General features: G+C 38.2%; 4 protein-coding genes and 1 long non-coding RNA gene across 7 annotated transcripts; all 5 read left to right on the top strand.

The window, feature by feature from the left end:
• The first annotated feature begins 677 nt into the window (after positions 1-677).
• Positions 678-2,505, top strand: LOC108868651 (NAC domain-containing protein 83-like). Its single transcript, XM_018652226.2, has 2 exons — positions 678-1,461; positions 1,733-2,505. Exons 1-2 carry the CDS (start codon positions 1,275-1,277, stop codon positions 2,329-2,331), a joined length of 786 nt encoding a protein of 261 aa, XP_018507742.1. The 5' UTR covers positions 678-1,274; the 3' UTR covers positions 2,332-2,505.
• Positions 2,506-7,975: 5,470 nt separating this feature from the next.
• Positions 7,976-13,158, top strand: LOC103966566 (uncharacterized protein At2g33490). Of its 3 annotated transcripts, none has more exons than XM_009379739.3 (11): positions 7,977-8,365; positions 8,816-8,888; positions 9,348-9,422; positions 9,699-9,760; positions 9,877-9,945; positions 10,398-10,426; positions 10,506-10,713; positions 10,809-11,060; positions 11,407-11,460; positions 11,570-12,587; positions 12,901-13,158. In XM_009379739.3, the coding sequence occupies exons 1-11, from the start codon at positions 8,252-8,254 to the stop codon at positions 12,909-12,911; spliced, it is 1,965 nt and encodes a 654-aa protein (XP_009378014.1). In that variant the 5' UTR covers positions 7,977-8,251; the 3' UTR covers positions 12,912-13,158. The 3 variants fall into 3 exon arrangements, with proteins under 3 accessions (XP_048434752.1, XP_009378014.1, XP_009378013.1); XM_009379738.3 differs by having other exon boundaries at positions 12,892-13,158; XM_048578795.1 differs by lacking the exon at positions 12,901-13,158 and having other exon boundaries at positions 7,976-8,365; positions 11,570-12,823.
• Positions 13,159-13,552: 394 nt separating this feature from the next.
• LOC103966567 (probable inactive shikimate kinase like 1, chloroplastic) lies at positions 13,553-16,583 on the top strand. The gene is made up of 10 exons (XM_009379740.2): positions 13,553-14,283; positions 14,369-14,415; positions 14,517-14,571; positions 14,687-14,759; positions 14,853-14,940; positions 15,035-15,117; positions 15,217-15,343; positions 15,471-15,549; positions 15,636-15,708; positions 15,818-16,583. The coding sequence occupies exons 1-9, from the start codon at positions 14,109-14,111 to the stop codon at positions 15,683-15,685; spliced, it is 777 nt and encodes a 258-aa protein (XP_009378015.2). The 5' UTR covers positions 13,553-14,108; the 3' UTR covers positions 15,686-15,708; positions 15,818-16,583.
• A 1,647-nt stretch (positions 16,584-18,230) lies between these two features.
• LOC103966573 lies at positions 18,231-22,380 on the top strand (the record flags this gene model as incomplete). Its single annotated transcript, XM_009379745.3, has 5 exons — positions 18,231-18,651; positions 19,199-20,950; positions 21,037-21,288; positions 21,495-21,575; positions 22,066-22,380. Coding segments are annotated over exons 2-5 (1,959 nt in total), but the record flags the coding sequence as incomplete, so codon positions are not given.
• On the top strand, positions 22,381-23,070 carry LOC125474794. Its single transcript, XR_007256169.1, has 2 exons — positions 22,381-22,662; positions 22,859-23,070. It is a non-coding gene; the product is annotated as an uncharacterized LOC125474794 (long non-coding RNA).
• The last annotated feature ends 517 nt before the right edge of the window (positions 23,071-23,587 follow it).

Raw genomic sequence — 23,587 nt, 5'->3', positions numbered from 1 at the left:
AACAGTCATGGTTAAGTCACGTCAACATCTTATATTAATTTTTTATAGCAAGAGAAAGACAAAATAAGAGAATGTGAGAGGAGGGGAGAGAATCCTAGTCCCTCAAAATGGATCCCGGCCAAAAGCCAAGGATTTTGAGATCTGTTTGTACTTCTTGTTTTTTGTTGGGGGCGTGCCAACTCGTGGCTTAAGGTCAAGCGAGTAAAGAGAAGTTGGTTCAAACAAAACTATCAAAATCTAAACCAATTATAATTTAGGGTAATGCTATCTACATCCTATTTTTATTTCTCGCACATATTTCTCAATTTTTGGCTCGCAGCCTGATCGAATGAGTTGATGAAGATTGATGACAAAAAATCAATAAAAATGTGTTAAAAGTAAAAATAAGTGCGTAAATAGCTGAATAACATTATTCGCAATTTATATCTCGATATAAACAATGTCTATGTATAATGCTGTCAAATCTTGTAAAATATACAATTTCTTTAAATCAATAATTACTGAAAACGTACTTTGCAAGCAATCATGAAGAAATTAAGGTTAATCAATCTCTGCCAAATGTACAGTGTGTGTGTGTGTGTGTGTGTGTTTAAATAAACGAGAAATGCTAAGGGGAGCAAGGACACACAAGTTAGAACAAGAGATTTCTGTACCCACACCAAGGCGAATAAGGAGCAGAAGAACAAACAAGAGATTAAAAAAATAATTAAGAGCACACGACGTGCCACACACGGGGGCTCAGCTCCCAGTGCTTTTAGTAATACAGAAGAAAAGCATGCTTAATTGCTTATTGACCAAAACCTAACTAATTAGTCCTCACACGGTTGCGATCAGTTGCGAACACAAATCAAAGACCCGTCAAAATAAAGCAGCAACCGATTCCTACCTCATTATAGTATTTCCATTTGCCGAGTCAAGGAAGGAGAAGAGCTTTCCGATTCAGAATACGAGTCAAGAGTTTCCTGGCACTACTGCATCCCTCTCTAGATCAATTTTTTTTAAGTGATACCTCCCTGTTTGTATATGTATCTATATATATTTATATGTGTGTGTGTGTGTGTGTGTGTGTGTGTGTTGATTTCCCCACTCTCCAAATCGGCAACTGCAAGAAGGCACAAAACACCAGGATTGCCAGCTGCCTCCTGCTCTCCTACACAACTAATATACGAGTTGCTTGCTTCTGCTTCAATTAATTATTAAGCTAAACCTAGATCATATATTCATCACGTATTTGATTAATTAATCCATAAAAAATATATAGATATATAGAAATAATGGAGAATATTAAAGAAAATTATGTAATATATGGAGGAGTGAAGATGCCGGTTGGGTACCGGTTTCGTCCCACGGATGAAGAGCTGGTGATTCACTACTTGATGAGGAAGGTTCATGCTGCCCCATTGCCTGCTTCCATCATTCCAGAGTTTGATGTCTTCCAAACTCATCCCTCGGGCTTGCCAGGTTAGTTTGTTCATGTTTTTTATTACTCTATCTTATTTTAACAAGATAAGTGATTTTTGCCCTCTCATTTTCTCTGTCGGTTAGACTTCATGCATGTATATTTCTTTGACACTACTCTAATTTATTCATGTTCAAATGACAAAAATGATCATGAGTGTGCATAAATCATTAGGAGTGTGTGGAAATCTCTTTCCTTTTATTACTAGAGTCTTATTCAAATTATAAGGCAAGGCTAGCTAGCTAATTGATTCATCATTATCGGGTTGTGCAGGTGATGTTAGGGAAACAAGGTATTTCTTTTACAATGAAATTATGAATAAGTATGTTGGCAAGAGAGCTGCCGGTTGTGGGTACTGGAAACCTATTGGCAAAAAGAAGCAAATTGTTGCTAATTCTAAATCCAATGAAGCCGTCGGGATCCGGAAGACGTTGGGTTTCTGTGAAAGGAAGCGCCGCGGTTGCCACAACCACCACCATGAAACCACCAAAACTACCACTCAAACTCGATGGCTCATGCATGAATACCGCCTCGTGGCTTCTCAAGCGAATCCAACCCAGGCTTTCAAAGCGGGAGTGGGAAACTGGGTGCTGTTTCGCATATTTCAGAAAAAGAGAAGGCCTACTCAAAGAACATCGGATGATATGGGGGTCGTTTCTCAACGCTCATCAAATTGCAAGAGGAATCGGAGATTAATGGAGGAATATCTCTCCGCAGCTGACCATCGTTCACGACGTTCGGATCCTGATCTTACAACATTTTCTTCCCCATCATGCTCGAGTGATGTCACTCATGAGCTCACTTCCAATGACAATGGCGAGCTAGACGATGATCAGGAGGAACACAGTGTTAGCATGCGGATTAATATTTAGCTAAGCTATTATATATTGATCACATTAATCTTGTTCTGTTTAAGATCAGTAGTACTAATTAAGATAGCTTTGATTAAGCTTCCTTAATTCCGTGTAATCCATCATGTAATCCAACTATCTTGCGCAACAAATTAAATAAGAATGGCCACCAACACCAAGAGGCAAATAAAGAGACATTCATATTGTTGTAACCTTCAATTTTGTAAGGCTTAATTATGAGTACGAGCATTAGATAAGAAAATCCAAAATGGAATTCTGAAGATTCAGTAATATTCTGTCTTAACTTTATCTTCAAGTAAACTTTAATCACTAACGTTAATTAGCGATGTACTAGGGTGGATAAAAGACTTATATGCTATCATTGTCAGTTTTTTTCTTGTAGTATATATTGGTTTAACTGATTAAATTCACCAAATATACTATCATAATCATCCTATCACTGCCAGAGGAAAAAGATGTGCAATGCAAAGATGGCATATGATTTGTTTCTATGTAAATCAGGAGTTGTCTTTCTCTTTTCTTATCGAAACGGGCAAATGATTTCTGAGCCAAAAAGATAACCCAATTGAATTGTTAGGTATATCTATCTATCTAAATCTAATTTGATACCCAAACCAACTGCCTGAAAAAAAAAAAATGGATGGAGGTTTAAGTCTTGGCCCTTTTAGTTTTGGGCATGAATGAAACGAAAGAGGTTCCTTAATTTTATTATCTAAATCGAATCATGGCACAACTACGACAAGTGATCAAGTGAAAAAGTGTGAACGACAGCTCTTTAAAGAAAAAACAGAAGGTCTTGAATTCGATACTTTATAAGTTATGAATCTGATTGATCGTGGCACAAGAAGGGTGAAAGTTCCAACTAACCTTCTTCGAGCCCCAAAAAATTAAATAACCATAGCTCAGCGTCAATTAACTTCTGTTTTTTTAAGAAAAAAATAAAATAAAATCATGGCACGTAAAAATAAAATAATCATAAATATGTTAGTGGTGGCAGAGAGCACCCACGCTACACTAGTGCACATGACCCCTTCTTTTTCTATACAATTGACAACTTAATGCTTCGATTTGTGGAAACTAGCTTATGTCTTTTTGGCTTATCCTTTAAAAAATGAACGAGATTCTGTCTTCTTCGATCATATATACGATCGATAATTATTATGCTATATATAATTAATGAGTGCTAATTTGATTATCACCTAATTAAAGAAGGGTGTTGGGGAAGGGAAGAAAGCACAAAACTTTTTTTTTCAAAAAGAATAAACGAGTATGCAGAAAAGGATGAAGGGCCTAAGCCTAATACAAGAAGCCAAAAAACAACAAAAAGAAATAGCTCAGGGGCAAAAAAACAAAAAAACAAAAAAACAAAAAAACGAAAAAACCCACAATCAACGTAAGTGCAAGAGAAATCAACAACAATCATCTAACATGGTTCAAGTTCCATTTATGAATATTTGGATTCTCAACAGTAGGCTTGAAACCACCAGAGAGCATGAAGAAGTTGCGGTTCCACTACTAATTGGCAATATGAGGAGTAGTCGAATTACTTATAAGCATACACAAAACATCTTCTCTTATCATTGTGGGATTCATTCTCAATAGAGCAAAACCACAACTTAACAATGGCGAGAATAGAAGCCAGCACAATGTCATGCTTTCTATGTACTTCAAGAGTTAAAATAATGCAACCTCTCAGGGGAGCTTGAGAATAAGATTCGTGCTATTAATCCCACACCAATAGAAAAGAATTAAGTCCTACTTAAACGTCTTCAACTGGCACCACCACAACAATCCAATCTCACCGTCACAAAGTCCCTAAAAGATGGTTGCTGCTGGAAATTGATTCATTCGTACATTGAAACCCCAATTACATGCGTGGGCATATACATACCATATTATCTAACTTTAACGATAGAGTAATTTCATCTATAAAAACTATGCATGCAACATGAATGTGTACCTTATCATTAATTGATGATCCATCATTGCATGTTTGTATATGGGTTGTAGTCTTCAATAGAACACATAAACAAGGCTTTCTTCAGTTATTCAGCTCCCTCCTTTTCTCGATCGAGACCTCTTCCCGGCCCCAAAACATGTATACCCGCAATCAGGTAAGCATGTATGATGGATCAACCCCAAATATTGATCTTCTTATATATATACAGGTTCTTTAACCAGAGGAATTCCAATTTTTTGAAAAAAATAGGGATTAGATGTGTGGCCCACTCCACATCGAACTTCCACGATCCAAACCGTCTATTTTGTAAGTCTCGATCCATAGATCATCCTCTCAAAAATTCAATTTAATCCGAAATCATTTGCCTAGTTAATTATCAAGATAAAATTTTATTGTTTCTTATATAACAAAATATTTGTTAATTTCTTTAAACCCAATTAGATGTCTTAAACATTTCCGATTTGGCTAATATTTTGTAAGGATGATCTATGAACTGCAACTTGAAAAATAGATGGTTCGAATTGTATTCGATGTAGTGTGGACCCCACAAGGGATCCCCATTTTTAAAACGGGGTTCCCTTCTTTTAAAGACTTCCTACACACACACGCACACACATACACACACACGGTTTTTGAGTTAAACCACAAAAACCTACATGCATGGGACCTGTACGCTGAGCTTGTTTGCCCTGAAGGAGGGTTAACTTGCACCGACCAGTCGAAAGCTTTGTGTCCTAGACTCCTAACTCGTAAGGAAAATAACGTTTCACAGGGATCTCAGGCTGCGCTTCAAAAGGCGGCTCGCTTCGTTTAAAAACGGTTATTCTATGTTCCCTGAGCCTGAGGCTTCAAGAAACATAACACACCTTTTTGAATTTTGACCCATCAAAGTCTTTATTCAAACCACCATAATTAATATCTTCGCTTTCATTTCCTTCATTTCCCACTCAATGCTCCTATAAATTCAAAAGGCTAGCTCATGTGGAGCAGTAGGACAATGATGTATTTCCCTCTAAAGAAAGACCATTTGTGTCTTCAAAATCGCAGCTATACTTCTATTTTTCCAGTTCTCCATTTTTATTACATGAAAAATGATAAATACACATAATTTTCCGTTTCTCACTAAATTTATTAATCATGTTCCTTTTTTTCTTTTTTTTTCAATTTATTTAATCCTATGATCATAATATTTAAAATATATATATAAAAAAAAACTCAAAAAAGGTGTGAGAATCATCTCCCTTTCTCACATATGCTAAAAGCCATAAAGCACTTCCTTAAGATGGAAAGTGTATGTATACGCGGGCTATGTGAAATGCTAATGAAACTCTCTCAAAGTGGGAGTTTCCGTCATTTCACGGTTTAATGTTAATTTTTGTGCAACATTATAAAATATTGTGTCAAAAATAAGATAGTAGAAAGTTCATGGAAAGTCTCACTTTTGAGAGAGTCTCCTTGAGTGCATTTTTGCTCACCACCATAAGCGATGATATAGGCTCACCATACACCTCGTCATTTGCCAACATATCATTTTACCTAATTCTGGTTAACTTTTATATTAAATAATCATTTCATAATTTAAAAATATTAACTATAATTAAATGAAAAAACACGTAATAGACGATGAGATGTATAATAAACTACACTATAATTATGGCAGTGAGCTAAAATGCTCACAGTTCCCTTTGCATTTCCTTTTCTCAAATATTATAGTACGCATGTTACTAAAATTTACCCGTGAAGTTTCAACCATTTCAAAAACCTTTTTCAATGATTGCGTTCTTGGTCTCCCTTTTGAATAGAGGATAATATAATTTGTTAATTAATGCGAGGTCATCTAAAATGTCCAAATTGGCAAATTGGCAAATTGGCAGGAAAGTTTTAAAAGTATAAACCGTCTTTATAGATTAAAAAATAGAAAAGAATGACTTGTGCGACCATATGTCATGTGCACCAAAGCATCATCAGGCCTACAGGAATATATAGCTAACAAAGTTTTCAAAGTATTCCCACAATCATTATATTATTTTAATATTAGTTATGTTCAACTAATCTTAATTAATGTTTGAATAACTACATTGTATATTCTCTAATACCTATTTGTCAATATCATCCGCATTCTCGGTCGTAGCTACATAGACTCACTTCGATTATTCCCATGAGTCCCAATTTGTGGCGGATGCCCATAAGTAATTGGCCTTTCTTCTAACCATAATGCTGCCTCTAGTGTAAACGTTTTCATTCGAATTTAATCAAATTTCTACTGTGTGTTAAAAAAAAGTGACGTAGCCTAAGCGCGCACCAGTTTTAAGATTGGATCCCGAGAGAATTTTTGAGTATAACTCACAATTATTAATATCTCTTTCATCACGTAACATGATATATATAATAAATTGCTTATCAGTGTTGACATTTAAGATGTGGTTGTAATTACAAATGAAACTCCACACTTACTATAGTCTTTAGTTTACTATTTGAGGTGGAGTTACAAAAACAGTGATAATATAAGTGGATGATAAAGTTAATATGTTTCATTTTTAAGCACACAAATAAAATTAATATACTTAAGTTTAATAAAATACAATGTGACATTATTCCAAATAGATAAAAAAACCCTTCTAAGGCTCAGTTGGTATTACTTTTTTTTTCCCCAATAGCAGGTTCACTTAAGATTAAGCAGTAAAAGTGTTTGATAAAAATAAAATACCCTACTTATATAAAAAGTAATGGCCTCCATACAGCAAACTGCTTTTAAAAGTTGTTTTTACTAAAAAAACATAGTTAAGGCTTTAATGAATATTTTTAATTCTTGTAATATGCTTATTAATTTTAAGAAATTACATTATTTATACTTTTAGACGCATTTTATCCTTAGAGAACAAAGTGACCACCATCACCTACCACTACAAGCCCTAATCTCTTAGACCACTAGTGTCATTACTACCACCATTGTTGCCACCACCACCACACCACAATCGCACCACGACCACCACCAGTTGTTGTCGTCATCGCCCACACTATCATGTTCATTTTGTCATTATATACAATTATATCACTTTTACATTAATTTTTACTAAATGCTTTTACACTGTTTTTTATGCTCACAACACTTTCAAAAATACATTTCATTAACCACTCAACCTCTTTATTTTACAGCTGATTAATCTTAACCTACAACAAAAACAGTATTGAAAAAAACAACGCAATTCCAAATTAGCTCCAACTTACCAATGAGTAAAGTGACAAATACAAAGTGAACGGTGATTGAAGTGTATTCCCCGCTCATTCACCTTGTCTTGCAAGGGATTACAACCAAATTGAGGGACAAAAAGGGTAATTCGGGATCAGTGGAGGTGCGGATGTGACCCACCCACCGGCGCGGTCAAAGTAAGATAGCTTTCGTTCTAGAACCGCTTCTTTCTCGTCAGCAATATCTGACTTTGACTATCATCCGCTACAACTAAACCCCCGCATGTCACTTTCACCCGCCACTCTTTTGTCTCCACGTCAGAAGTTAGACCATCTCCCGTAGACAGACGCGCACTGGATTCTTACCTCCCACCACCGTCCCATTGCTTGATTACCAAATTGCCCTGCTTTGATACGTGTCTCTTTGTCAGCGCGCGCTGTTTCCCTCTAGTAAATGACGTGAGAATGATCCCGTTTTTTCCCTTTGTTCATTTTCTCCTTGTTTTCCAATTTTTTTTTTTTTTAATTTCGCAGTTTCTCTCTCCTTCTTTATCTGCTACAAGTCGTTTTAGATGATCCACCGAGCGTAGCTCCTTCATCTTCTTCGTCTTTCTGCTTCTCGAATGTCGTTTGAAGCTGCAGAGTTAATTGGAGTCGTCGTTTCGTAGATTTGGAGTCGAGCGTCTTTGAATTTCCAGGGATTTCAGTTTTCACGCTGCGAGTCGCTCTGAGTCGTCGTCCCAGTGATTGCGTTAGGGTTTTTCAGACAATATGAAGACCTCGCTCGGCATGTTTCGGAGATTCGAACTGCACAAAAATGATGCCAAAGAAAAGAGAGACATTCAACCTTTGGCTCAGGTCGATGAGCTCGCTCAGGCTGCTCAGGTACAGTTTTTTTTTTTTTTTTTTTTAATTTTATTATTATTTATTTCGAGTTTGTGTGCTTGCTTATTATGTATAATTTGCGTTAGGACCTTCTAAAGAAGCTGAATAGTCTTTCTCCGGCTAAATAAACGAATTCGGAGGACTTTTTTCTGCTTGATTGAGGAAAATTTTCATATAATATTTACTCCGGAGTTGTTAGATCAATGATTTAAGCTTTGTAATTGCTCTTGAAAATTACTGGATCTTCGCCTCAGTGAGTGAATGATTGATTTGACTGTGAATTGTAACTAGTTTGCGCGGCGGATATGATTATGGAGGATTAATGGATCGGGAAACTATATATTTCACACTTAATTAGCGAGGAAAAAGCTTTTCTAATTGTGTTGTAGTTTGCAAATAGTAGTGTTAATTACGGGAATATTAGTTGGTGAGCGTTTGTGCATTTTGCAGGACATGCATGATATGAGAACTTGCTATGATAGCTTACTCTCTGCAGCAGCCGCTACAGCAAACAGCGCATATGGTGAATACTCTGCTTACTGTCATTTGTCCCTTAGTTTTTAATTTGATGGTTACATATTGTACTATTTCGATAAAGGAATATGCCCAAATTTGTCGACTTCACCAAAATGTAGAGAATGGTGTTTATATCTCGTATATGATATGACGCACCTATCCACTCTAAGACACTTTTGACATATTATAACTCCCTCATGAAAGTTGATCAGCAGAAAAGTTGTGCTTAAATCCTACAAGGACTGACTAATAGGGTGAGCTTGACTGTGAGTTCAAATGCTTATTATAAAAGGTTGGGTATTATTTGGGGATATGACAACAAATATGGCTAATTCTGAATTATTGAGTGTGTCTACAAAGCATATGGACTTATTGGAAATCCCAATGTTAATTCTATGAGATTTATATTCAAGATAACAACTCAACGCCATGGATTTCTGCCATTTGACCTAATCTGCACTTTCAGAATTCTCGGAGTCACTGCGTGAAATGGGTACTTGTCTGCTGGAAAAAACTGCATTGCATGATGATGAAGAGAGTGGTAAGTCCATCAAAGTATATGACCCTTTTTTTTTTTGTGGGATGAAGGTGGGCAAACCTTCAAGCTTCATTTTCTCACCCATGGCTAAGGATATTTGGAGATGAACATAACATCTGTATTATATCCATGAATTTGAGTTATGGGGATTTTTAATCTTTGAGCTAATCATAACATTTGCATTATATACGTGAACTGAATTATGAGGATTTTTTTTCTTCTTTTTGTGAGTATTGAGGATTTTATGATACATATGCCTGGTACTTAATTGGCATGCAGGTAGAGTATTTCTGATGCTGGGGAGGTTGCAGTATGAACTTCAAAAACTTGTTGATGGCTATGTGAGTTCTTCCTGTTGTTTTGTGCACATCATGCTATCTTTCTAATGCTTTTCTTTCCTCTAACTGAAATAGCTTCACCTTAACTTGGTGTTAACTATTTGTTTCCTTTACTTCAGCGCTCTCATATATTTTTGACAATTACAAACCCATCGGAGTCTCTTCTCAATGAACTTCGGACAGTTGAGGTTAGCTCGTGTATTCTCTTATTTTATTTGGTACTAGAGGTTTTCTCAATAAACCCTCAATTGCCTGCAGCTATATGTTTCTACCCAAGAGATTTCTGCTGTAATTGATTATTAAGTACTCTAGCTGTGTCACAAATCAGAAGGAATTTAAGTGCCTGGTACATTCACACCTGCCCAAAGTAGAATGCTAGGCATGCCCAAAACAGCAGTGAGCATAATATGCCATGGGCTAGGTGCAGTCTTGGTAATTGGTTTTTGTAAAATCCAACCTGTCATGGTGTTCTGGAGACGTTAAATTTAATATTCAGTGAAGGATACCCTACCTTTTTGCACCTGAGGGATTTGTCAAGGATCCGTTTCCTTTGGTATCACCTAGACACAGCTGCTCTATATATTCGTATCTGTTCCCTTGGTTTGTATCACTGAATTTCCTTTCTTGTTATCTTATGCAGGAAATGAAGCGACAATGCGACGAAAAAAGGTCTATTCAGTTCTCTTTTGACCTTTTTACTTAATAGAAGTAAATTTCTTCTGAATTTGGTTTGGTGTATAATCTTCAGAGAAGTGTATGACTACATGGTGGCGCAACAGAAAGAAAAAGGGAGGTCAAAACGTGGAAAAGGTGACAGTTTTACTTTGCAGCAATTGCAAGTAGCTCATGATGAATATGATGAGGAGGCTACATTGTGTGTCTTCCGATTGAAGTCTCTGAAGCAAGGACAGGCTCGAAGTCTTCTAACACAGGCAGCTCGTCACCATGCTGCTCAGGTTTTCTTTATATCTCCAACCAATCATAAAAACTTCAAAAGTCTCGTTCTTCTATTAGGCTGACTCAAAGTTAGCATTCTTCTTCTTTGAATCAGTTGAATTTCTTTCGGAAAGGACTTAAATCACTGGAGGCTGTTGAACCACACGTTAGATTGGTTACTGAGGAGCATCATATTGAATACCAATTCAGTGGACTTGAAGACGATGGTGGGGATGATGGTGGGGATGATGTTGAGGATAATGGTGAAAATAGCTATGATCCTACTGAAGATGGAGAATTGAGTTTTAACTATAGGTCAAGCAAGCAGGGGATTGATGTCACCTCTGCATCAAGGAATTCAATGGAGGTGAGGTCTAATGTAATTAGGAATTTGTGTTGTTTGTTTAAGGCACTATATTCTCTGTTTATTATGTGGTGGTAAACCTCTCCAAGATTATATTATAATCTATCTATTGGATTTTGAATTTCCTTTATCCGTATCAGTGACATTTAACTTCATGAACATTATGTGTTAGTTTTTCTTAAAAGATTATAATTTTCAAATTTTAGATGTGCTGATATTGGTACAAGTGCCAGTACTGTTGGTGGTTTCAATTGTTGTTCAACATAGTGCTCACGGTGTGAACTTTTGTCATTATGGATTTCTTTGACATATTTTGTGTGTTCTTATGATCTAACCGCTCATTTCTCAGGTTGATGAAGTGGGACCTTTGTCTCCTAAAGCTACAAGATTGGAACATGCAGATGTAAGATTTCATTGCCCTTTGAATGGTAGATTTGAAGCCAAACTTTGAAGACACAATTGTTTGCCCTTGAACTCCCAAATATTGTATTCATATTTCTTTTTCCTTGTAGATGAATGTAGATAGGAACCAATGGGATATGAGGGCCCCAAGTAGAGAACCAAGAATCGGCAGCCACTCAGCCCCAATTTTTCCGGGGAAGAAGTTTGATCCTGCTGAGAAAGCTAGACAATTGCAAGCATCAACACCACGGAAGTCTAATACGTATGTACTGCCCACACCTATTGATCCAAAAGGTTTGAGTTCTTCAAGAACAAGCAGCGCGGTTCCAGAAACAAGGCCAGGTAGACGCAATCCAAACTTATGGCATTCTTCCCCATTGGAAGAGAAAGATCCTGGTGATGATAATCTGCCGAGACCTAATTTCTCAAAAACTCCGCTGGTACAAAAAGAGAGCAATGTCAATAGTACCTCCACCCAACTACCTCCTCCACTGGAGGGACGCGCACTTCCACAGCTTGATACGTTGAATGCATCTGATATAAATAAGACTAAGAGAGACGCTTTCTCCGGCCCAATACCTAGTAAATCGTCATCATCAAAGCCTTTATTATATGATAGTGGTCCTATTGCATCAACCGAACCACCGCAACTAGTTCCCGGGATGCTGTCTCGTTTACCAAATCCCCAACCTTCATCTCCAAAGGTATCCCCATGTCCGTCACCTCCCCTTGTTTCTTCACCCAAGATAAGCGAGCTTCATGAACTTCCTAGACCCCCCGGTAATTCATCAGCTGCCAAACCAACAAAGTCCTCAGGATTTGTTGGTCACTCTGCTCCACTGGTCTTAAGAAATCAAGAACATAGCATGCCTAATAAAAACCCTTCAGTGGCATCAAATGCGGCATCTCCACTTCCAGCTCCACCATTGATAGTTGCCCGAAGCTTCTCCATACCTTCGGGCAGTCAAAGAGCAATGGCAGTGCATGTAGCAAGACATTTGGAGTCTCCCCAAGTTCCAGGCAAGGCTGAAGAAGTTGCTTCACCTCCATTAACGCCAATTTCCCTATCAAAACTCAAACCGGTATCAAATGTTTCTGAAGTGGCCTCCCACTCTAGTCCCATCCGTGGTGAGCGTGCGTTTTTCAGTATTTTTCCTCACCAGTTGATGTTTTCTTCTTAGAAGTTAGAACTAAATTGCTTCTGCATGCGATGTATATGACGGGGGGTGGATGTTGGAACAGTTTGTGCTTCATTCTTCTCTCCATCTAATTTATCTTTTGTTCCGCTAGGGTTGTGATCATGTGGCAAAAGCCTACCTATTTGTCAGTTGCATCCTGCATATAATTTACAGATTTTCTCTTGATTCCTGCTCGGCCGTCGTCATCTTCACAATCATAGCCGAATGATAATTCTTATTTTGAACATCTTCAGTGCGTGCAGGTGGGAGCTGATATCATACAGATTGGTGAAGCAGTGAATTTCTCAGGTTTCCTCCGTGAGATTGTTGCGGGTCTCATTTATTTCGTTTAGGTATAGACAAGTCTGTAAATATGTTGTTGAATGTATTGTTTAGTTTCTCATCTCAACCTTTTACTCACTCTTTGTCGTTGCTTATGATGAGAACTAAACTCTACCAAAGTCGTGCCTTTACGATGCATCATATATATTTCTTCAAATGAAGAATTTTGTTAATCACCACCGCCGGAAAGGTTTTTGCCTTCTTTCAGCCTGCGGAAACAGGTAGATTGCGTGTGCTGACGGGTATTAAATTAAAATCCACCAGCGTATACTTGCGAGTCTTGAGTTTACATTTTATTTTTTGAGTAAATTGTAGCAATGGTTCTTCAATTAAAAATTCATTACCATTGGTCTCTCAACTCATCAAAACGTGTGGTTGTGGGCCTTTTCGTTAACTTTTTCAAAATTTTGTCAAGATGAGTTCGGTTGGAAGGATCATAGCTATAATTTGGTTAAAGTTGAGGGATTATTTCTCTAATTGGATTAAAGTTGAAGGACTATTTCTCCAGTTGGATTAAAGTTGAGGGATCATTGATAATGGATTTTTAGTTGAGAGACCATAGCTGCATGTTTTGATGAGTTGAGGGATCAATGATAATGAATTTTTAGTTGAGGGATTATTGCTTCAATGAAGTTAAAGTTGAGGGACCATTGAACCAATAGAGATTAAATTTGTTATTCTTGACTAGCACCATAGTAAGCTTGATTTCGTAGAATGGACTAAGCGTATGTTAGCCTTGTGGCTCAAATGATTCAAATATTCATCTGCTCGGCATCAGATATTGTTTATTCATTTTGTATTAAACAAATTGATAATATGAATATGAATATTAAGTATCAGATGACTGTTTTAGAGATAATCTGTAACTATTATTAAAAAAAAAAAAAAAAAAAAAAAATCATGATTCGGTATAAAATTTGTACGATAAAAATGTGACTTTAACCATATACTCAACTCCACGACAGCAACTTAGATTAAATATTACCTTAGACTTTCACGGATAAAGAAACGCCGTCGTTTAGTCGTTGAAAACCAACTACCTTCTCTTCCGTTTTTGGATAAGTCGTTACCAACACAAGGAGGAAGCGAAAAACCGTGAACCGCCGCCGTGTTGTTGTAAATTGTAGAAATGGAGATAACAAGGAGCTTCCTCCTCCATTCTTCTTGCTCCAAGCTCTCATTCCGCACTCCCTTACGCCACTCTCGAGTTGTGGCTTCCAGTTTCTCAATTCCGATTACCTCTCGCACCCACATCCGAAAACCTCTCGCCGCTTCATGCTCCGCCTTCGACAGCGGCGATTCCAGTAAGTTCGACCTTTTCTTCGATGAATTTCTGATTTATGCTTTCATACACGCCACCGTGTGATAATTCACTTTGTTTATTTGAAGGCTCAGCAGCCAAGGTTTCTGTAGCTGACCTCTCTTCTGCAGTAAAGGTGAGCTCCATGTTCATATTTTCGCCTGTGTTTCATGAATTTTGAAATTTTAATTTTGTTCTCGTTGAAGTGCTGATTGTAACTGTTCAGTTTTAATTCAGAACAAGGCAATGGATATAACCCCTGAGCTGAGAGGAACTTCCATATTTCTTGTGGGTAAGCATTAATTTGCTTCGTGCTTTTTAAAATTAAAATTCATTCAGAACTCGAATCCTGTGATGTTTCGTTGCGTTCTTACGGATAGAATTTTGATGATCGTTCTGGTGGAAAGGCATGAAGAGCTCCATGAAAACCAGTTTGGGGAAGCTCCTAGCCAATGTGTTGCGATATTATTACTTTGACAGGTACCTGTATATGCTACATCGTTTAAATATCAGGATAAGTTTCTTTGCTCTAGCTGTTTTGGCTAAAATTGTAATTTGTGTTGTTTTGTCCAGTGATAGTTTGGTTGAGGAAGCTGCAGGAGGTGAATCTGCTGCCAAATTACTTAGGGTGGCTGACACAAATGGTTTTCGGGAATCCGAGGTGATAGTTTGCGACGTATTTGCTGTTTGCTCACCTTAATAAAAGTTGGATTACTACCATTGAGACGGGGCTCTAAATCGAGATATTGATGCAGACTGAAGTATTGAAGCAACTGTCATCCATGGGTCGATTGGTGGTTTGTGCCGGAGATGGTGCAGTTCAAAGTTCAACTAATCTGTAGGATTTCTGATATCATTGCTACCACCTATGTCATTTATTTATGTATTAATGTTAGTAGTGCAATTTTGACTCGCTTCCGATTCCAAACATGTACAGGGCTCTTCTGAGGTATGGAATCTCTATATGGATTGATGTACCTGTAGACTTGGTGGCCAGGGGCATGATCGAAGATCAAAGTCAGCTTCCTGCACTCAACCTATCTGCTTCAGCATCTTATCAAGAGGTCATCTCTTCCTCCCCAAACTTAATAACTGTACACAACCTACTCCTTTGTTGTCCTTAGATGGAAAGTAAATAGACTCTACCATGTATGGTGCGGATGATTGACTTTTGTAATGAATGGTAACCAGGTTTTGACTCACCTAAGTACTTCGTACGAAGAAGTGAGAGGTGGATACGAAACTGCTGATGCAACCGTTTCCGTTGAAAGTATATCTCCATGATCTTTTCTTGTTTTTAATATACTATATTATGTTTCCTCGGCGGTTCTAACCATTTTTTTTTGGTCCGATCAGAACTAGCTTATAAATTAGGTTATGAACTTATGATGACCTTGGTGATGTAACGACAGAAAACATGGCTTTGGAGGTAACGAGTGTAGTTTTGAAATGCAGACATTGTTTGAAAACTATAGCAAAGTGATTAATGAAATGAGACAAACCCTTGGATTCTTTTCCTCACTTATCTGTGAATTCAGGTTCTCAAGGAGATAGAGAAACTGACCAGAGTAAAGAAGATGATGGAAGCGGCCGCGAGACCTTTTTAACAGTCCGGTGGTATAGATCCCCATTTTCATCAATTGGAATTAGTTTCTTCTGTAAACCCCAAATTTTGGGGATAGCAATCAGAGGTTTCGTTTCGTGGATGTCTTGTGTAGGCTACAATTATGTGCATGCCGTAAGTATGTTTTCTACCATCCCTTTTATTGCTCTCTGTCTTTGCTATACCCAAAAATTGCATCGCAGGGAAAAAGTCGTCGTCGGGGGAGGAGGAAGGAGAAGCACTTCTTTTCATCCTCCCCTCCGCTCCATTCCGCTCCCCCTTTTCATTTTTCTGTTCTATTGTGGTGAATAATATTTCCCTTGTGGTGACTAAGTCAATCCTTCTCGCCGAATCCTCCCTCTTAGTGTGGGTTTGTCAAGAGATGGGGTAGAATTGTTGTGACATGGGTTTTCTAGATTATAGTGCGGCTTTTGTCCATGTTAATTTGCTCTTTTGGGTTTCTTTCTGGTTAATGTCTTATAGTGGCGTTGGTCCGGTTTATCTTTATGCAACTGGTAGCTTTGTTGGTGGTTTTGTGCGTAAAGTCTCTATTGGAGTGGTCACTATTTGTTTCTTTTACGATTTTTCATTGGAATCGACGTTGCTTGTATGTAAAGAGTGCTCTTTATCAATTTTATTAACGATTTTGTACGTAAAGTTTCTCATGTGGCGTATTATGAGGCCTTGGTGTTTTATTTTGAGATCCTTTTCGTTTGTTGATCCCTTGAATTTAATTTAGAGCTCTCGTTGAAGTTTGTACATTTTGTAATAAACCTTTACAGTTTTGCCTTAAAAAAATCCTATTAGAAGAGATCGTGTCACGTGACAACACGTGCGCTTTGACAAACAAGAACAATTGTAAATTTTGGGCCTCGGCCCATTTGAAAATAAGGCGGGTTGGTTGGTTATTCCGTTATTATGGTAGGTGGTGCATAAAAAGCAGCAAAAGAAACTGGCAAGGCAAAAGCAATTGGATTAGCAAACAAGAAGACAGACAGTCACAGGATGAGCGGATGAGGGCGGTGCTCCTCACCTGATTGCTCCTGCCTAGCCCTTGGCTAAGCCTACACCTGTCTCAGTTTACAAGAGTCAGCGCCGACTTGTTGCCACGTCTCACGCACACTCAATCGCATCGCCTGCTGCCACGTTATGCTTCGAGGAGGCTGTGTCGTATATTATTGATTGATTTTCCATATCCTGACAAAGGAGATCCGGAAAAAATCCTCATCCGAATTGTGAAAATGCCCACGCGAAAGTGAAATGATTAGTTATTTCCTACTGCCAAACACAATGATAAAAACATACACACCTTCACTCACAGGCCAAAATAAAATAATAAAGAAAAAAAAAATGAACGGCCTTTAAGACTTTGGTGTATGCATGCATCTGTTGGACGGACCCATTCAACTTTTTTATTTTCCTTCTTCCAGTTTTGGTGTTTTCTTTGGATTTATTTTAAACTAATTTGAATGATAAGGGGAGGGGAGCTTGCTGATGAGAGCTTCACGTTGAAGATAAGATATGTATTTAAAAGACATTCTTGCCCAATTTCAGAAGCCTTCTCCTTTCATCTTCTCCCTCTTAAAATTTGCCTAATCTTCTAAATCATATTGTCCACTCAATTATTCTATAATTTTATCCATCATGTTTTTATATACATATAGGCCCCATTAAAATTTTGAACGACTTCCATTACGCGAGAATGAAAAAAAACATACACGAGTACATTGTTAGAATAGTATTACGTGTTATTGACATATACAAAAAAAATTACATTTATATAACATAATTTTGTTTTTATCAAAATAACCTGATAATAAAATTATGTTAATTAATGTGTTTATCTCTTACATAATTGGACCTGTCTTCTCTGCCCTCCCACTTCCCATACACTTTCATCCCCTCCTATTTATACGGTCACGCTTAAGCCACGTTAATATTTTATATTACTATTATTTTTTATCTTATTATCTTTATAAAAGAATCAATATAAAATATTAACGTAGTTTAACTGTGACCGCATAAAATAGCAAAAGATAAGAGTATATGGAAAGTGAAAAGGCAGAGAAGCCAGTTTGTACATAATTTATGGATGTGGTTTACGTAGCATTACTGAAATAGTTAATGCAGTGCGCTTTATACGTGTCGATAGATGAGATGTACGCAGAGATTGCAGCGTAGGGGGGCATAAGCAAAACGAAAGACTCTGGTGGTCCCGACTCCACAGGCGCCAAACACGGACAAAGAAAGGGAAACGCACAGGCAAGTAGGCAGGGCAGGCACGATAACATTCATTTTATTTTTAAACTCAAAGCGTCGAAGGGTAAAGAAAAAGCGTAAAAATTGAGAGAGAGAGAACGCAACGCAATGGTGCGAATTTGCGAATGAATGGAAAAGTGCGTTTTTAAATATTAATTGGGGGTTTTGAAAATTACAGCGGAGAAAAAGAAAAGAAATTGAAAATGGAAATGGAAATGGTGCTGCTCGTATTTTGGGGTTGGGATTTGGATTGCGATTATAAACCGAGCCTCCTCTCCCTCTCCCTTCTCTCCTTCCCTCGGACTCACACTCCTCTTTTATTTGGTCTCTCCCTCTCTCCCTCTCTCTCTCTCTCTCTCTCTCTCTCTCTCTACCAAACCAAAACCCTTCTCTTTTTTCTGGTTTCAACCGAATCCGATTTCACAAACATCGGTGGTGGTTAATCGAATTGTATAGGGATCGCAGTTTGCATGGATGGTGATTTTCTGACATGATTGATTGCTTCTCTCGGTGCGTCTTCTGCTACTCAATTAATAATCAATCTCTGTTACTGCCTTGATTTTCTTCTTTTTTGTTGCTAACTCACTGCAGCAGATGAAACAAACCGATTCCGAAAGATCCCCGAAATATCATCCATGACCGCTGATCCTATCCACCTGCTTTGATTTTCTTTAATCTCGCTCTTGGATACTTCAGTTATCCATTTCTTCAACTCTCTCCTCGACAGTGAAATTTCCAAATTCATATAATTTTTTGTCGTCTCAAGTAAACGTACGTTCTACACCACTTGGATGGTTGGATTGCTCTCACTTTTGCTTCGGAATTCCGATCAATGCTTTGATCATGATTTGACTATCTTAATCTTTTGCCTTTTGAGGAGCTTCGAGGATTAGATTCATTGACTAAACAATTTGTTCTACTCTATGCGATCAATGTTTGTGTATGTAGGTGTATGTGCATTTCAATTGGCTCAAACTTCTGATCAATGTAAACACTGACTATGTTTTTCGTGTGCGACTTTTCTTTTCTGTACTGATTCATGCGAATATTGTTTCAGGCCTAGCTACTGATTCTTCAGGCAATCATGAAGTATGTGTGCTTCATGGCTTGCTGCTACGGAGGTCTGAAGATCCGCGCTACTCGTGATCCTCACACGACTCCCATGTGCTTCAGCATCTCTTTGGAAAGAGTCGTAACTCAAATGTTTGAATTCTGGCTCCCTTTGGTGGGTACTTAGCGGTTAGTAGTAGCTTCTACAGACCACTTGTATTCTTAATTGAAGGAGAAATTAAGAGCACTGATTAGTCGTAGTGGCAGCATAGGAAGTTGGAAATTTTTTTCTTCATTGGATTGGAAATAGCAGCTCTATCAATTGATGAGCTGATCTGATCCGACTCCCTCGAGTCCTCGACAGCCCTGCCCATTCTAGAAGAAAAAAAAAAGAAAAAAAACAAAAGAAAGCGACTAGAGTTAGGGATTAACCCTGTGAAATTTAGAAATGGGATTGCCTCAAGTGCCCTCAACTGGAACTTCTGAGGAAGTGCTAGCTGCTTCTCCGGGCTCCTTTTTACGAAGCCCGCCTCGATTTTCTAGTATGAGCACGTGTGATATGGATGGGATGCTTGGTAGCAGTGCAAGCCCAGTGGGAGGGAATCCATTATGCTCCTCTTTAGGAGATTACCAGACTAGAACCTCCCTAGAATTTTCAAAGCTCCCAGATGATTCACTTAGATTTAGAGGGACCGTGGAAGTCACTAACAATGTTCATGGTTCGTCAATAGTTTCTGTTGATAAAGCCGATCAGATCACTGCAAGAAATGGACGGAATATTCAGACCCCTGCTTCTAGGATTGTAGGTTTTGAATCCACCGGAACAAGTTCTCTAAATGATGATTCGAGCGGTGTTTCATGTGGTCTTGTTCCCTCTTCTTCTGTGGTTAATGTCACAACTAATGAAATTGTGACCAGTGGGTCACTAGTCAGGAAGCGATTATTGTCCCCATTGAATACTATGCTTTTTCCACATGAGTTTAAAGGTGATCATTTGGACATTGGTTGCAGAACTTCTGGAACAAATTATCCTGCTGTGGGTGATAATTTTAGTACACCTATTGCACATGATTATAAGAAAGCAAATATTGGGATCAAAGGTAGTTTTACCAAGCCAACTTGTTCTCTGTCTAGTTACTTGGAGCAGAAGAGCATGCCATTGCCACATGATGATAGTATTACGGAAACCAGTTTTTTCACAGATGGCCCTTTGCTGGAAAACAAGGATCTCGTACCTCAAAATAGTTATAGATCTTCACCTAGATGTGATGAGTTGACAAAATGGAGTAATGCAAAAATCCGAAGTGGGGAAATATCAATATCTCCAAAGGAAGTGATCTCACCTTTGCATTCTTTGTCACCTCTTGGCCCCAGGTTGTCTGAAAGATTGAAAATTGCAGGGGGCTGCAGGACTACTGACAAAGAGTTGGAGGATTGTCATTCAACCTTAAGGAATGTAAAACAAACACTTTACAAGTCTGATGCAGACATTCCGTTTTCCCCTGAAGTAGGGGAGTTTAGGATTGCTAGTAAACTATTTGAAGATGTTGATATTTTTCACGGGGAATTCCTTCCATCTTCTCTAGAGAATAGTACTGGCGTAAGTTATTCTTTGTCCCATGCCCATGGGTCAGCTCCCAACTCCCATTGCATGAGGTTTGTTAGAAGTTTGAGTGGGCTTTCTGTTCGGAGATCCTTGGTTGGTTCATTCGAAGAATCTCTACTGTCTGGTCGGTTCATATCAGGCAAACCCAGTCAGGTTAGTGTCAATGTTCTGTTGTGTAGTAAATCCTGTACATTATTCATTGTTGCTATGTTATAACTGCTGGAAATTTAAATATGTAGAGAATCGATGGTTTTCTGGCTGTGCTGAGCATCACTGGGGGAAACTTTTCTCCGCAATCACAGAAGCTTCCTTTTTCAGTAACTAGTGTAGAAGGTGATTGCTATTTATTGTATTGCGCATCCATACATCTTTCGGGAAATTCTGCAATGAATAGGAGTGGAGGACAAAAGATTAAACAAGGCCTTAGCAATGATGGTTCACAGATTGTCACAAGCCGCCTGCGCATTCCTGTGAAGGGCCGTATACAACTGGTATTTGTTGTCTGTTCCTGCTGTTGTAAGCATACATTTTATTATCTGATTGCCAGAGATATCGAAGGGTCTAGTTTTTCGTTACCAGATTACTTGTTTGACTGAATTACTTATTGAAATCATCACTCCGTGTAGCATGTTACATTGTGATGGGTTATCATTATTAAGCATACTAAATTAAGCTCTCCATACTTTGATTTACGCAGGTTCTAAGCAATCCTGAGAAGACACCTATTCATACTTTTCTTTGCAACTACGATTTAAGTGACATGCCAGCTGGTAGCAAAGTAAGTTTAGTGTGTTCATATCTTGTTGCTACTATGTGATGCTTACAAACTTTGTGTTAAATATAATTCGTTGAAATTTATCTATCATTCTAAATTTGAGATATGGCAGAGAGTTGTAATCCTACATCCAAGGAGAACAACGTTGCAACTTAGAGCTTAAGTACAACGACCGTGGTCTAGAATTTCATTTTAGAACCATTCATAAGTACAGATATGTGCTTACATGGCAACAAATACAACTTTCTAGATTGTATACCGTGCATGCATTAAAATAGATCTGCTACCTACAAATTAACTTCAAATTTTGAATTATATTGCCTTTAAGCTGCATTGATGGATTTTCAAACGATTTTGTAGTTATAAATTTGATACAGGAAAAACAATAAAGGACTATAAATTATGTCGTGTGGCTTATGATATTCCATGTTTCTGAGGCTAATTTAATTTTTTTTTTATTTTGTTCATTTCCCATCTGTTCAAAACGAAGTAGACTTTCTTACGCCAGAAGGTCACCTTAGCATGCAGCCCAAATTCTCCCCTGTCGAGACAAGGGAAGACTGATTTGAACTCAAAAGTCATAGAGAAGAAGGAAGTAGAGAATACAGCCGGAGTAGACATTGTACATACAACAAGATCTGTAGATCAGAAAACTGAAATTAGAAGTGAAGGCTCTAATTTTGTGGATTCCATAGATGAGGGGGATATGTCCAAGGTATCCCCTAAAACAGGAAGGGTGTCCATTCCTTCGTTCCTTGTTGAGAAGAGCTTCAACAATGAGGAGTACCGAAGCAGTAACGGAAAGGAGCGCAAGTGTGTTGATGCATGCTATGGAACCGACAGGAAACATGTACATGGCTGTTCAAGGGTCAACCAAAGCAGTAATGGTGCTCTTCGCTATGCTCTTCATCTCCGTTTCATATGCCCTTTTCCTAAAAAAAGTTCTCGGTCAGTCCAGAGGTGCAAATCAGATCCCCTATCAACACCACAAAGAACAGGCTTAGACATGGATGGGGAGCGCAGGTTCTACCTGTACAATGACTTGAGGGTCGTGTTCCCTCAACGCCACTCAGACGCTGACGAGGGAAAGGTAATGTGCATATTTACTTGGTCATGCATGCGCATCACACACTACATATCAAAACGAAAGTGCTCTTGATGAGCGCTGTATTTTGCATTGCTGCACAAATATAAATGCTTACAAATTTTCATTTGTCTTTGCGTAGTGCTATATATTGTGCAAGCTTAGCTGATCTCTCTTTTTTCTTTGGTTCTTTTAATCGCAGTTGAACGTGGAATATCATTTCCCGGATGATCCGAAGTACTTCGACATCAACTGAAAAGTCTAATTTAGCATTTCCCTTGTTTTTGTTTACTGTATTCCTCTGTGTACATATTCTCACATATACATACACATATATCGTTGGTCATTTCATCTCAAATGACACTAACCCTGTTCTACCTTTGTCCAAATTAATAAAAATTGAATTAGGTTGAACGTTTGGCCTTTCATTTGGTACTGATATTTTGTAACAAGAAAATTAGTTTGGGCCGGGCCGTTGCGCTAACTTTGTTCTTTTTGGAGGGAAACTCTCGATATCGTGTTTGAATTTGTGCGGCCCATCAGTCGCAAATATGCACAACAAAATGAATAATTAATTGACGCGAAAGTGACGAGGGGTTTAAATCATATTTACAAAATGGCACAAAACCTTAAAGCGAATCAATAAATCGAAGCAAAAAGAAATTCCCCTCCCTAGTTTCTCTCCCCTGTGAGAGACCTTCCCTCTCTTTGAGGGCGATTCTCACCCTTTCGTGTAAGTGGTTCTCTATCGTGTTCCCGTTTGTTGCCGCCGATCCTGGCTGTGGTTGAGATTGGTGGGTGTTCTTTTGTTTTTGCCTTGGTCTCCCTCTCTTCTCCCCTCCGTTGCTTCTTCCCCCTGCTTCCTGGTTCGATTTACCCTCTTCTCCTCCCACTACTGTCTCTCCTCCTCCTTCCTCTAATTTCCGATCTT

This window comes from the organism of the source record quoted next, unplaced genomic scaffold, assembly GCF_019419815.1.
Source record: "Pyrus x bretschneideri cultivar Hongxiangsu unplaced genomic scaffold, Pyrus_bretschneideri_v1 Contig13, whole genome shotgun sequence".
Taxonomy (NCBI): Eukaryota; Viridiplantae; Streptophyta; class Magnoliopsida; order Rosales; family Rosaceae; genus Pyrus; species Pyrus x bretschneideri.
The sequence above is the reverse complement of the archived record's forward strand: the minus strand, read 5'-3'. Positions and strand labels throughout refer to the sequence as shown.